A 13744-nucleotide genomic window follows, 5' to 3' on the forward strand; every position below is an offset into this window, starting at 1 on the left:
AGAAAAAAAGTGATCCTTCACATTCATAAAATTACACTCAGGAAACTCTTTAAACTGTTTGCATCAGATCTGAACACATTTTAATTGATTTACATCTCAACTTAAAATCAGAATTTTCTTCCAGATATGAATGGAGTTCTACTGGTAGCACTATAGAAACTGTGGTCAGTGACTTCAACAAGCTGTCCTTTCTGATTACAAGGTGGTGGTTTGTAGAGAGTTTCAGCAATCCAACCCATGCTGTCCCCCTATGGTGTCTATTGTATGCTATACAGGAACACAGAGCTTGTGTTCAAAATGTGTCAGTTTTATTCTTTTTTGCCCCAGCAGACTGAAAGTTCCAGAAACTTACTAGGAACTATACAGAATATGAAGGTTTATTTCAAAAGAATACATTTGCAAGAATACACATAGATGCACTCAATGTAACAGTACCTTCTGCAAAAATAGGTTACATAATACCCAGAAATGCAAGAAAACAACCTTATTCTCTACAAATTAGAAAGCAGGTTTTATAGCCTGAACAACCTTCAAAATGGAGGTTACTGTTGTGTATGTTCTGTTCTAAGTAGCTAACTTTAAAGCGTGACACCACAGTGCTAATGCTGGTAAATTAAACTACTAGCACACAGCTGCAAACTATTCCTTTATATTTATACAGTGTAACAAATATTTTGGTTCCAATTTGTTTTGCAGATCTCTAGTGCCTCAGGGAAAATGCTTATCAAAGATACACAAAAACTATCCAAAATTACAACGCAACTATTAAAAATGCCTCCAAAATTCAGAGGAAAAAAGTAATCATGTTAAAATTAAAAAAAATTAAACAGGATTTCCAGACAAGACTTCCTGTTTGTATCTAATCAGGTAAAGTTTAGAAGAGATTTCAATAAGTTATCTTGAAACCAAGCAGCTGTGGATCCTAGAATCTTCGTGGAGGTCCACTCTTAAACGGCTTAAATCCTGAGCCACTTCCCCTCTGCATGGAACTGCCTGTGATCTGTACAACTCTATTAATTGGTGAAGAGTTACTGGAAACAAAGGTTTTAAAAAAAAAAAAGTGTTAAAGGATATTCTGAGTGGAAGTTTTATGAGTGTCAAATGTGTGTGTGAACAGTACTAAATACTTATGTAACAACTGTGGAACAGAATTCTACCAAGCCTCTCCTCCTGCGGTTCTACAACATAATGAAAGCTTTCCTGACAAAGAGGAAGAGGAAGTTACACACTTTACAGCAGAATACACTGATGCAGCTGAACACTGCTGCTATTGAATAACTGCTAGTAGCAACAGTGCAGAGTATTCCTGCACTGTTATGTAAATGATCCAGATTCATGACTAAGTCAGCTCAGCTCATGGGAAAGATGAGTTTCATGTTGTGCAGCAGCGACCCCTTCACCCGATTAAGTGGCGTTGATTGGTTCTCATCCAGAAGGATTATGGTCGCAATGAAGAGCTTTGAGAGCTCAACAATGGGGAACCAGGGGAAAGGAGCGTTTTTTGTACCTTGTATGTGGAGACATCATGCCACCTCCTCCACGGCCATCTCCCATTCTCCTTGCATCATGATACCCACTTCCTTGAGAACTAGGTCCATGCCATTCTTTTCTTGGTCCAGTTTCACGACTATGGCGTTCAACAACATGTCTATCTTCATTATAATGCTAGCAAAATATACAGTTATTTACTTCAAGTCTGAAAAGGTCACATGGCTTAAACTGCAATGTATTGAGTTACTTGAAGGAAATACACATTTTATGCAATGACTTTGGATTCTCTCCAATATACTTGAGAAATAGGTAAATTCTATCATAACTCAGTGTTTAAAGGTAAAAATCACTTTACAAATTCAACAATTAGAACTGGCATTTCTGAGTCTGATCCTCTTGCTTCAAAGTAACATTTTTTTACAATGCAAATATGCCTCCAAAATTCCAGTTTCCTTTGTGAAAATGTTTCTGTGCAGCTTTAATTTCGGGAAGGTGGCCTGGTTCCATGGTCTGGGAATCAAGAAACCTGGATGCTATTACCCAGATCTGACACTGATCTGTTCTGTGATTGTGGACTAGAAACTTCACACCCTGCATCAGTTTCCCTACCTGGAGAACATCGATAGTTATACTTCCCTTTTTTGAAGGGTAGTTAATGTTATCTATAGGTATCAGAGAAGAAATTGAGTCTTAGAGTTTCTTGGTTAGCCAATGTCACACTAGCACAGTTGTCACTACAGACTACAGTGCCAGCAAGGGCAAGATTAGAACTCTAGTTGTTCTTGGGATTTTTGTTGTTACCGAACACTTTAGAAAGTCGGGTATATAATTATCTGAGACAGAATGCCCAGCTCCTAGGGAGAAGGCTGCATTGTATTCCAGTGACCTACTCTCCCACCAGTTGATGTGATATCAGTGGTTCAAACAGCAGCTACATTCATCGTTCTGATTCACCTGAACCACATTAGATCACCAAGAGAAGTAATGGTGACTCACTTTTTGGATATGAAAAAACATTACCCTTTAGCACTGCACAGCAGTATAAATACTATGGGTACAGGGTTAGCTCATTCTTCAACAGTTTCAGAAAACATTAAACAGTTATAGAGCAGTAAAGAAACTTACTTGTCCTCCGCTTCCTCTTTCTCCCATGACTCCCCGTTCTCCCTCCCTGCTTCCATAACCAGAAGTGCTGCTACGGCTACCGGGAGCAGCACTTCTCACATGTCCAGACACCTCTCTTCCTGATCTCTCTGGTCTCTCTCCTCTGTAAGAGAATTACCTAATCAAATTTTTCTTTTACTGGCACAAGGCAGTAGCTGGTAAAAACTTTGTGTGTAGGCTAGACAGAGTCCAATTTTCTGTATATTTTAGGTTTAATGACTTACAAGTAACTTCCTAAGAAGCAATTTATAGATCTGAACTGTGTCTGAACAATTAACTCATCTCAAAAATTGCTAATAAAAATAGGATGCACCCTACATTCTCTCAAAGAGCTACTTACCACCCTGCTACTATGTATGCCCAAGAAGAGCATAGCAGAAAGCAGGAACAATAAGCAATACAGGGAGTCTTTGGACTTACGACACAATTTGTTCCTCAGCATTGCATTGTAAGTTGAAACCGCTTTTCCCATAGGAATCAATGGTATGAAAGGGGGATTGGTTCCTGAACCAAGGCTTGATACACTATTTTCACCACAATAACCCAGAGTTTTGTACTAAATGAATTACAGATGACTAATGTTACAACATGAATGTATTTACTGTACACTATTTTTTTAAACAGCATTCAAACAAAAACTCACATATGCTACTCAGAATGCTGGCAACACAAGCTCAGAAAGCCAGGGAGAACAGCACACGTGCTGAGCCTTAGCCAATCACTGTTCAAGCTTTCTGATTGGCTCCTGGCCCTGGGCTCTGCCAATCAAACACAAGCAGCAACCCTACCCAGCAACAAACTATGCTGCCGCCTCAAAGCCAATTAGAAGCGACTCTTTTTAGCTCCACACCAGTATATTGCAACCAGGAAGTGATTTCAAACAAACTTTGTGCAAACTGAGCATCCTAAGGGCAAAACAGGCAGTGAATTGAAAAGCATCATAAGTGGCGTTCAACGTAAGTCGGGCATCGTAAGTCCAAGGATTCCCTGTACAGTCAAGTTACGGCAAACATGAACAGAATGCAAGTTTTAAACTGCCATTCTGATTATCTCGTTTGTTTAGGCAAATTCTACAGTTACCATTGATACTATAAATTGGTTCTGCTGGAATCACAAGCAAATAACTAGCTTTGTCTAATATCCAGCAGACTATTACCTGGCATCCCGTTTGTCTGTGCTTATGCCTCCCTCGTTCTTCCAGTTAGTTTGTCTAGGTGGATTTGAACCAGTCTCTCTTGGATGACGACCATGTGATATTTCTGGCCTATCATGAATTATCACTGTTCTTCTCTCATCTCTGTCTCCTCGCACTTCTCGTCTGTCAGTATCTCGAAGTTCGTTTCTTGGTTGTGGGGGTTCATTTCTTCTGGACTCACTGAAATTCTTAGGGTACCTCTCAAACCCAGGCTCCTCTCTTCGCGCTGTCGGGCGCGTCTTTTTTCCCTCACTTTGATTTACAAAGCGTTCTCGCCTGTACAAATTGGAGGGCAGGATACGTTATTTGCCCAGTCCACTAACTTCAGCTAGAACACCAGTTGCTTCCTTATCGAGTTCAGTCAATTTAGTAGCTATGTACATGAAATTACCAAAAAGTGAACACCTACACTTATTGTAACTATTACAAGGTTCAACTCACAGCAGGTTTCAGAACACTTAATTCCTACAATCAGAACATTGTTACAGAAACTCCTTTCCAAGATTATGAAATGGGCTGGATAAACCAGAGATCCCACTGAAAAAGTATAAAATTAATCTATGAATTTTACCAAAAAGTTTGAAAAAGTCTGTTTGGGCAAATGTTGCCATTTAGCCACATATTACATCAATATGCTATCTAGACTGCCATGAAAATGTAGCTCTATTAGCCTCCTATGAATACTAGAGACACTTTTCAGTGTTTTGTTTTGGAATGCTGAACCCAAACATCAAGCCTTATTAAAGGCTATTTCCCCCAGTATCTGTCTTAGGGACTCAAGGGTAGAAATCTCAAACACTTCTGAGTCTCAAGCAGGTCTCCAGTACCTCTTAAAAGTAAAAATCTTAGTAACTATTGTCCGCAATCATACCTTTCAAAAGAGGATGATGGCACTGATGAACCCTCTGGGTATCGCCCCCTCTCTCTGTGGTCAAAGTCATTAAACCTATTCTGCTGGCGACTGTAATCAGAACCATGACTAAAGCGTGCATCTGTATCCAAGGACATCTTTTTATTTTCATTCCAGTAGGGATCATCTCGCCTTTAAAAAACAGACATTTTTAATGAATATTTTACAGCAAGCTACAATATTTGAATTCTGGTCTTTTTACTATAGTGCAGAAGAGAGAAAAAGTTCTTCGAAGTGAGTCCGTCCGTTATTTAGTCTTCAAGAAGTCTCCAACTCCTGTAACCATGCTTAGAATTGATAATTTGTTCCAATTTTTCATCAGTGAATTTGATAAATGTATGACTTAGTTCACTGCTTTCTAATGGTCATGTTAGGAAAAAAGAAAAAAAAAATCTAGAACACATGATAGTTTCCATTTTACCTCAGACTGCCTGAAGTGGACAAATATTCTTGGTTCTAAAATACTATCTGTACAAACATCCGAGACTACTAGTAAGGGCCCACTATCTGATTTCTGCACAGGGTAGAATCTTTGACCAGTGAACAGTATAAGAACTAAAGGTAAGTTCTGTCTTTCAGACAAAATTACAAGAGCTAATACACATTGACATGTGGAGGAGAACAGTATACAGAACATCCCAGTTAGCCTGGTCATTGGAGACATTAAATCACAGAACTATGAACAAAACAGATCAGATTTAGTCTATTTGCAGGCTCCCTAAAGAAAGGCCGTGTGTTCATTAACGTGCAATTAACGGCCTTAAAAACTGAAGTCCTATTTCCCATGAAGTACGTACACCATTGATAGCAGCAGCTGTATTTTGACCCATGGGAAAATCATGAGTACCTCGATGAATGAGTGATTTTAGGTGATTCCTTACACACAGTTGAAAATACTAACAATGGTGCTGTAAGAATTTTAGTTCCATTCTTATCTGACAAGTAGTCTAGTGGAACACCACCTGTTCAAGTCACATGGGTCAAATATCTGCCAGCTAGCAATTTTTGTCACTGACCACTCAACTGGGAAGAAACTGATACAGATATCTAGAAGCCAAGGGCTCTGTATTGCATTACTGATTCACTGAGCCATCCAGCTCACAGGATCTGAAGTTTTAACAGCAAGAAGTGGTAGCTGGACAGTAAAATAGCATGCACACACGTGTACGTTATGCTCTTGTCGGGCCATAAGGGCTCTATCATAAGATGTTTCCTTCCTAGTACAGAATTGTGTCTTTCCACAGTTACATTACATTGATTTAGGCATATTAGTCCAGGGATTCTCAAACTTCATTACACTGCCACCCCCTTCTGACAAAAAAAATTACTACACAACCCCAGGAGTGGGGACTGACGCCTGAGCCAGCCCAAGCCACGCCACCCAAGGTGGGAGAGCAAAAGCCCCACTGCTCCAGGAGGGGGGAGAAAAAAACCCAAGGGCTTCAGCCCCAAGTAGGAGGTCTGTAACCTGAGCCCCACAACTGAGGCTTGTGCTTCAGCCCTGGGCTGCGGGGCTCAAGCTTTAGCCTTGGGCCCCAGCAAGTCTAACTCCAGCCCTGGCAAACCCATTAAAACAGGGTCACAGCCCAGTTTGAGAACCGCTGTATCTGTCCTTAGCAAGTAGGTCAGCAGCACTGGGTACTCGGTTATGGTGGCAAGTGTTGAATCCTGGCCAAATAAGTGTTCTCTGCCATGGGTGGCATGTTTGTAGAAATTTTGGTGGTGCCCAGAACCCACCCCTGCCCAAACTCCGCCCCACCCCCAAACTCCACCCCCCACCTGCCCAAGGCTCTGGGTGGGAGTTTGGGTGAGGGAGGAGGTCTGGGGTGCAGACCCTAGGCTGGGGCAGGGGACTGGGATGCAGGATGCAGGCTCTGGGATGGGAGGGGTGCAGAGGGATGGGGTGCAGGGGTGAAGGCTGTAGGGTGTGGCTACAGATGAGGGGTTTGGAGTGTGGGAGGGGCTCAGGGCGAGAGTAGGGGTGTAGGGGGTGAGGGCTCTCAGGCTGGCAATGAGGGGTTTGGGAGGGGCTCAGGGCAAGAGTAGGAGTGTGGGGGATGAGGGCTCTGGCTGGGACTGGGGATAAGGTGTTTGGGGGGCTGGAGGGGCTCAGGACTAGGGTAGAGGGTGCGGGGGGGGGCTCCGGGGTGGGGCAGAGCTGGGGATGAGTTTGGGGTGCAAGCTGGCTGCTCTGGGACAGGGGCCAGAGAGGACTCCCCCCAGCCCTTTCCCTGCCAGCCACAGCAAGCTCTGGGGGAGGAGCCCCCCTTTCCTGCCCCCCAGCAGCACACTGTCACTGTAGCCTCACTGGGGGTGAGGGATGGGGCTGCCTCCTTGCATAGGGCAGGAGTGGTGACTGCGGGCAGAGGGCCCCCCCCCGTGCTGCCTGAGGGTCCTGCCGGAAAAGGGAAGGGCTTGAGGGGGCAGGGCAGGCTCAGTCAGTCTGTCCTGGCCGTGGAGCTGGGGGGCACTAGGACCCTGCAGCAGCAGTTGCTGGGAGGCAACATGGAGCTGCTCAGGGAAGAGACAGACAGTCAGTGATTCTCTGCTCCTGGGCCCTGGGAAAGACGAGCGGGGGGCAGGGCCCGGGGGCAGCAAGTCGGGGCCGCGGAACACTCGGGGGAGGCGTGGGGGGGGGGCGCGCGCAAGTGGGGGGGGGGGGCACCCGGCTCCACATATTGCTGGAGCTGGGCCCCTGGCTTTGAATATTGCTGGTGCCCGAGCACCACATGGGTATGGAACTCGCTGCGTATGTTCTCTGCATGGGCCCACTTAATGATAAACAGAGGTCGTTTGGTGGCAGGAACAACAGATTAGCAACTTAGAAAATACACTACCTGTGATCTACATCACGTGGACGTTTCAAAGAGTTCCTTTTCTCCTGTTCATAACGAAGCTGCTGCTGCTGTCGACGAAGCTCCTCCCTTTCACGAGCAATACGCTCCGCTTCTTTGCGACGCTCCTACCAAAAAAAATAAGGGAGGATTACTATATAATTAACCTATTAGCTTTGTACTAGAGGCAAATATGCAACAGTTGCTACAAATATAGAATTAATTCCCCACTCACAATCAGATCAAATTCAATTTCTGTACTAATATTGGAGAAACTTGCAATACAAAGTAGTTTTAGACTATTGGGATCTATTAGACATAAACACACTATATGAAAAAGCAGAGTGATAGGACCCTTGGTATGCCATCTCATTAGCCAAGAATTTGTCACTAGAACGTTTTAACATTTCTAGTACCAATATGCCCTGAAAGGCACTCTCATTTTCTGTTTGCTGTCAATTCATAGTTACAGAAGAAATATTTGCAGATTTAAGTTGATTTATGTGGCCAACAGAATCCTTTAGTCTCTTGGTTGTGGACTTCCACTGAGATCTAAACAACTCTCCGTATAAGCTACTGAACAGCCAGAGGGAAAGCTCACTGTTTACAAGTTATATTTTCTACTTAAGAAAATCACAGGAAATAAAATGGAAAGGATTAAGTACAATATTGTAACTTGATGTAATACTGCACTTTGTGCATACTGGCCTGTACCTGTTCAATACGAATCCGTTCTCTTTCCAAGCGCTCTCGTTCCATTCTTTCCCTCTCCAGTTTTTGTCGTTCAATCTCCAATCGTTCTCTTTCCCTCTGCAAGCGCTCACGTTCCTCACGTTCACGTATGATACGAATGCGTTCTCTCTCACGACGCTCTCTCTCAGCAAGTTCTCTTCGTCTACAACGTTAATTTAAAAATTATGGCTTATATTGGTTGGTTGTTTGAGACTGGTTTCTCCTGTGCAATACTGCCACAGCTGTAGTCAGCAGGCGTTCAAACTGAAAGACATGGCTGCTGGCAGGGCCCTTTTTTTTGGAATTCACTTCCTCCTTTGTCCCAAACAGCTCCAAGTGGGTAATCTGAACGGCATGCTACAAAGCCCATTTATTTCAGAGGTCATCTGAGGTGCACGTAGATTCAATGTTGACAGAATGGGGAGTAGGTGTTAGTTGTTTTTTTTAATTGGCACCTCTTTGTTGCTACTGTCTGCATTTTGACTCTGCCAGGCTGACAGCGTAGCAAAGATATAAAAGGTGGGAGTTAGATTCTTTGCTGTACACAGCTTGTGGCAGCTCCAGCAGAGCTAAAGAATCATCATCAGGGAGCTAATTACTGCTCTCCCAATTCTGACAATAGCTGGCTATAGCTAGGCCACATGTATGCAGCATGGTCCCACTCCTTCCCTTCGCCTCCTCCCCCGCCGCACTAGGCTGCAGAGAGGGAGATGTAGCAGCCTGCTATATCAGCGCTACACTTGCTGGAAATCCCCACACCATAGGAATGCCAACAGGTAACTCAAGAGTTGCTTCTACTCCCTTTGCCGAGCTTGACCCACATAGAGGGAGCAAAACAAAGAGTATCTATCCAGCTTCAAAGTAAGAAAGATTGGCCTATTGGCAGCAAAAATACCAATCCCATATCATGCCTCCTTGTCATTAAGGTGTACTTACTGAATTAGCTATTTCTAGTCACATCTATTACAGTCAATTGGACTAAAAATGTCAAGAGTTTACAGAAATAGACTGATCACATGTAAGAACTGACATAACACAGAGTTATGAAATACATATCCCAGTTATTCTACTCTATGGACACTAATTTCTGACTTTTTGCACCAAATTTGGACTTCAGATATTTGACTGAAGTATTTTCATACCAATTTGAAATCTGAGCATGGAAAATGCTTGATTAAATGTCCTATAATCGGATTTCTAATAGCAATTTTACCCAATTAAGTCTTAAAGCAGTCTGAACTGAAACAAAAATTTTTGATCACTACCTTCGGAGCTCAACTGCTCGACGTATTCGTTCCAATCGAACCATGTGCTCCCGCATTCTTTGTTCCTTCATTTTCTCAAAAGGCAAGATATCCTTTCTACCTCTGTACTCCCTGAACTTCATTTTATCTTGAATGAAACGCTCTTTGTTCCTTAGCACCAGTGGCTGCAGACAGAAATTCCAGTTATTTCAAAAGTCACATGGGACTAGGGGGATTTCTGGATACTATGCTAGTTTACAATATCACAACCTCAAGAACTAGTTAGCATGGACAGCACTATTGACACCTTAGACTATTCTGAAGCTAACAACTACCTGCAGATAGTTACTTGGCTTATTAATTGGAGATAAGGTGGTTAGAAAGTAATGTGAGACAGACAAGGACTGTGTGTCAAAGTTAGAGAGATACTTACTTTATCAAACCTTCCCCTTCTCACTGTCCTAGTGTGACCCTGATCTCCTTTCGTTTGGTCTAGAACTACCATCTGACCTGGACTTTTTCCACCTAAGAAAAATGGGTTTAAAACAAGTATGAATTAAAGTGGTTTTGATTTAACACTACAGTTACAAATGAAAATAACCTAACATTCTAAGATAGTCAACTGCCTGCTCTGGAAAGTTTACTTGCTGAAATGCAAGATATAAATATTAAAAATTAAGATGACTATGATAGGACAGGTATGTCAGTACATATCTGTGTAATAAACAGTCATACAAAAATCTAGTAGTTTGTAAGACAGCACTGGAATGACTTTCTAACTTAGTGATGACAGCCCTATTATTGAAGGTTTTAAGGAAACAAGGTTTTAGGGTTTATATGCAGTGGCATCTTGGGTATTATCTGCGGCCGTAAAAATCAATGAAAAGATGAAAACAGAGGCAATAGGAAAAAAGCTATATTGCATACTTATTCGCTTCTTTTCTTCAGTTTTTTTAGTGGATTCTTGATTAGGGCCACTTGATCCATTATCATTCTTCTCATCTTTACCTTCAGTTTTCTTAGCTTCTTTACTTTCTTTTTTCTCCGATTTGTCAGATTTCTTTTCTTCTTTTTTGGCTGACTGAGTTCTTGTTTAAAAAGGACAAAGAGATAGTGAGAAAGGTTTGGTTATATAGTTTCCGTACACATCATTTTGTTTAGACAGTCCATCAAACCAAAAGATGTAAAGCAAGCTCTTACTTGCTAGTTTTATCGATTGATGCAGTCTTCTTATCCCCCATGTTTCTACCAGAACCAGATTTCTCATCAATTTCTTTCTTCAGCTCTTTCTTGGAAGGATCTCCTTTTACCTACATTTTTCAGAAAGGTAAATTTAATAGAATGCGACCACATACACAAAGAATCCTTATGTAAGGAGTATGCACTAAACTTACTTTCTCAACAGAAATTTGTTGTCCATGCAGCTCTGTGCGATGGAGATGTGCAATACATCTAGCCACCTCTGTACTGGAAGACATGGTTACAATGCCGTAACACTTTGCTCCAGGGCTTCGTGCATTTGTGACCACCTTTGCACTAAGGACCTAAAAATATATATTATATTTGAAGAATAAAGCTTAACATTTTGAATTTAGCTGGTAGAGACAGGAAAACAATCTCTATTCTTAGCGAAAATTCTCATTAAGGGTAAAATTTTCAGAAGTCTTGAATATGTTACCCCAATTTTCAGCTTAGTAATGCCAAGTTGTGTATCTGCTCAAAAGTAGATCTAACACAAGTCTAAAAAGTCTTAGTGTATATGAAATACAAGAATAAAATTAGTACTCATCCACTGAAGTAACATTTTGTTGAAACTTTACCACACTGTTTAAGTTTGTTGGCTAGACAAATGAGAAACCAACAACTTATACTGGCACTCAAACTTCCATGCAGCAATCCACTCCACATATACATATGGAGGAGGAAACCTCTTTCAAGAGTCAATATCAGACTGTCAAGTAATTTCAGTAGTGTGCGCCAGGATGCCTCTTGCTGAGAGGAAAGCATTGAGCAAGGTGTCACCTCTGGCTCCCAGTTAGGTCAAACTTGCTACAAAGTACATAAATGCTGGGGCATCATTTCTAGTTTCTGCAGCATTGAGGCAGCAGACTGGAATTTGTACCGCAGCTTCAATAAATGAACATTTAAACATGCAGTACTGTAGCCTCTTTTGATACACTTCTGTTTACACTGTTCTTAAATTCAGTTTTTGATGGATCATAGCTTTATTTTACAGTAATGCAAGTCTGCACTGTAGAAGGAGAAAAGGGCAGAGCTGGAGGTTTCATCACTTGAATAGGAACAGTTAAGGATGTCAACATCTGAGGTGGTGTGGGATTCACATTTCAGGACTGTGGGATTCACATATCAGTTAGGTGTTTGTTAGAATAACCAGCAGTGGAATAGTGTTCATAGGTAATTTATAAATACAGGCTTCTGGTTCTAATAACCCACTGAGATGCACTGTACACTCCTGAGCTTCTGAAGATTAAACAGATGCAACTATAAGACCATAAAAATATTTAAATAAAGATTTAGATTCTGTGGCAAACTGCATGTCGGCAGAATCCATGAAGTCCTGGTGTCAAGTCTACATACCATGCCTAGGAAACAAACCTCTATAAACAGTTTTATGGATTTTAAAAAGTTTTGTTACAAACATGGAAAGCTAAGTCAAATTAACAGTTAATACCTAGAGCACTGTCATGACTTTTGCAGGTCTCCCCAACCTAAAACTGTAAAATGAGGTTAGCAAGTGTCTAACAGAGTTGTATATTTATATTAAGATGTTATTTTAAGATGCAAAAGGTTACGTAGATCCTTATTTCAATCTGAGAGGCTTCTCCATTTAGCTTCGAAGTCAACTGGGAACAAGTTTTAAATAGACAAATAAGCCACTGACCAAAAAAAGGCCACAACCTTTTGTGCTATTCTAATTACTATTCAGAGGAAAAAGACTTTTGGATAAAAAAGAATTAGACTCTGGCTAATAGAAAGTGACGACTTATGCAGTCCAACTCCACCTTAATCCCGACATGAAGACGTCATTTTAGGCTGTGCTACAAAACCTTTCCATCTGACCACTCCAGACTATGGCATATGCATTGGACAGAGACTGACCCTTGCAGGTTTTTAGAAGGAGAATTGAGAACTCAGTTGGTATGCAGGTAGTAACTCAATATCCCCACCTCCCCTCATCTGTCACAGAATAAAAACCTCATCCTTCACTGCCAAGATACTCCTGCATGGGCACACACTTATTTTGATGGCAGCTCAAAATAAATTAAATTGATGTTACCGTTATGCAATTTAGGTTTTCTATTGGTCAGTCAGATATGGTCTTAGATCAGCTCATGTTAAAACATAACATTTGTCAGTTTAGTTCTTTCAATCAAAATACTGAACACAAAGAAATACCTTTCCATATTTGCCAAAGAGATTTTTCAAGTCAGCAGCTTTTGTGTTGGAAGAGAGTCCACTAACCCATAAGTTTCTAGTTGAACTTCCACTGCTACCACTAACACTGCTTGCACTTCCTGGAACAAGTTTCACAAAAAAAACTTGAAGTTACTAAGATGTGGTCTAATGTTACCATGATCATTAAATAAAAGTCATTATTACCTCAATTCAACTTTGAGAAAAGGTACCATTAGTTCATATATAGTCTGACCTCCTGTATAATACATACCATAGAATTTCATCCATCCAGTTACCCCTGTATTTAGCCTAATAACTAGTGTAACTAAAAGATATCTTCCAGAAAGGCATCTAGTCTTTTTCTGAAGACAGATCAAGAACCCATCACTTCCCTTGGTAGTTTGGTCTAGTGGCTAATCACCCTGTTAAAAATGTGCGCCTTATTTCTAATTTGACGTTGCCTGGGTTTAATTTCCAGCCACTAGGTTCTTGTTATGCACTTCTCTGCTAGATTAATGACTCCTTTAGTGCCTGGTATTGTCTTTTCATGAAGATATTTATCCAGCACTGCAAAGTCACCTCAATCCTTTAGCTTATTAAAAAAGAAGACTGAGCTCTATGTCTTTCACTGTAAAACATTTTCTCACAAACGTCAATTTTTGTGGCTCTTTTTGGGACCCCTCTCCAATTTTTCAACATCTTTTAAAATGTTGACAGTAAAACTGGATGCAGTATTCCAGTAGTCACCGATGCCTTA

General features: G+C 41.4%; 1 protein-coding gene across 1 annotated transcript in view; it reads right to left on the bottom strand.

Moving 5' to 3' along the window:
- Window positions 1–361: 361 nt before the first annotated feature.
- The window catches only part of SLTM (SAFB like transcription modulator), a 29726-nt gene continuing 16343 nt past the window's right edge, over window positions 362–13744 (bottom strand). The window contains exons 9-21 of the mRNA XM_044980161.1: window positions 12988–13106; window positions 10965–11114; window positions 10771–10880; window positions 10498–10658; window positions 10004–10095; window positions 9592–9755; window positions 8309–8489; window positions 7598–7722; window positions 4722–4892; window positions 3812–4126; window positions 2617–2758; window positions 1508–1665; window positions 362–1031 (exon numbers count right to left, since the gene is read on the bottom strand). Coding sequence (XP_044836096.1) covers window positions 923–1031; window positions 1508–1665; window positions 2617–2758; window positions 3812–4126; window positions 4722–4892; window positions 7598–7722; window positions 8309–8489; window positions 9592–9755; window positions 10004–10095; window positions 10498–10658; window positions 10771–10880; window positions 10965–11114; window positions 12988–13106 — 1997 coding nt within the window. The 3' untranslated portion in view covers window positions 362–922. The remainder of the gene's footprint in view (window positions 1032–1507; window positions 1666–2616; window positions 2759–3811; window positions 4127–4721; window positions 4893–7597; window positions 7723–8308; window positions 8490–9591; window positions 9756–10003; window positions 10096–10497; window positions 10659–10770; window positions 10881–10964; window positions 11115–12987; window positions 13107–13744) is intronic.

The sequence above is a fragment of the Mauremys mutica genome, chromosome 11 (genome assembly GCF_020497125.1).
Source record: "Mauremys mutica isolate MM-2020 ecotype Southern chromosome 11, ASM2049712v1, whole genome shotgun sequence".
Lineage (NCBI taxonomy): Eukaryota > Metazoa > Chordata > Testudines > Geoemydidae > Mauremys > Mauremys mutica.